Source organism: Phaethon lepturus, unplaced genomic scaffold (assembly GCF_000687285.1).
Source record: "Phaethon lepturus isolate BGI_N335 unplaced genomic scaffold, ASM68728v1 scaffold31056, whole genome shotgun sequence".
NCBI classification, from domain to species: domain Eukaryota; kingdom Metazoa; phylum Chordata; class Aves; order Phaethontiformes; family Phaethontidae; genus Phaethon; species Phaethon lepturus.
In genome coordinates, this window is record NW_010547363.1 from 1 (window position 1) to 1,140 (window position 1,140).

The window sequence follows — 1,140 nt, forward strand, 5'->3', positions numbered from 1 at the left end:
GCCCATCCTGAGCACCATCGTCCCCAGGGAGGGGCCAGCCCCTCTGCCCTCCCCGCCGCGCCAGCCGGGACGGGCCCGGCTGCGTTCCCCCACCTACCTGGCAGCACCAGCGCAGGTAGAGGCTCCGCAGGGGCGACATGGTGGACAGGTAGCTGAGGCCGGTGTCAGTGATCCGCACGCACCTGCCGGCAACACGGGATGTCAGGGCTGGCTGGGAGTGGGACACCCATGGGTGTCCCCAGACCACGGCCCCCAAGCTGCACCCACGACCTCCAGTACAGCTCAGCATGGCATGGCTCGGCATGGCTTGGCATGCCATGCCATGCCTTGGCACGGTTTGGTATGGCTCAGCATGGCATGTCGTGGCATGGCATGGCTTGGCATGGCGCAGCATGGCATGGCACAGCTCCAGCTTGACACAGCACAGCATAGCACGACTCAGCATGACTCAGCATGATGTGGCATGTCTTGGCATGGCATGGCATGCTTGGGCATGGCTCAGCATGGCTTGACATGGCACGGCATAGCACGGCATGGCATGGGCTTGACACAGCACAGCATGGCATGGCTCAGCACAGCCCAGCATGGCATGGCATGCCTTGACACGCCTTGGCACGCCTTGGCACGGCACAGTACAGCTCAGCACGGCTCGGCACAGCCCCGTACCTGTCGAGCACCAGCTCCTCCAGCTTGTGCAGGTCGCAGGCGATGTACTCCAGGGCCATGTCGGTGATGCGAGGGCACCAGGAGAGGTCGAGGCTGCGCAGCTTCCGCAGGTTCTCGGCCACCAGCTCCACACCGTCATCTGTCACCTTGGAGCAGCCCGAGAGGCTGAGGACGCTCAGGTTGGGCAGGCTGTGGACCATGTTGACCACGCCGTGGTTGGTGATCTCCCAGCAGGAGTTGAGGCGGAGGGTGTGGGTGGTGTAACCTTGCTTGGCGGTGAAGTAGGCGAGTGCCGTGTCCGTCACGTGGTAGGCTTGCAGGTTGAGCTCGGTGAGGTTGGGTAGGAGCTGCGAGATGGCGGCGATGGCGTCATCGGCCACGTTGATGCAGTCGCTGACGCTCAGCGCCGTGATGCGGGCGTTGAGGCTGGACCACAGCCCGGCCTCCGTGAAGTCGTTGCAGCCCGACAGCTCC

General features: G+C 64.6%; 1 protein-coding gene across 1 annotated transcript; it reads right to left on the reverse strand.

Annotated features, from left to right (window-relative positions):
- Window positions 1-97: 97 nt before the first annotated feature.
- Window positions 98-1,136, reverse strand: LOC104622752 (F-box/LRR-repeat protein 16; the record flags this gene model as incomplete). The annotated part of the gene is made up of 2 exons (XM_010289629.1): window positions 98-182; window positions 667-1,136. Coding segments are annotated over 2 exons (555 nt in total), but the record flags the coding sequence as incomplete, so codon positions are not given.
- Between the last annotated feature and the right edge of the window lie 4 nt (window positions 1,137-1,140).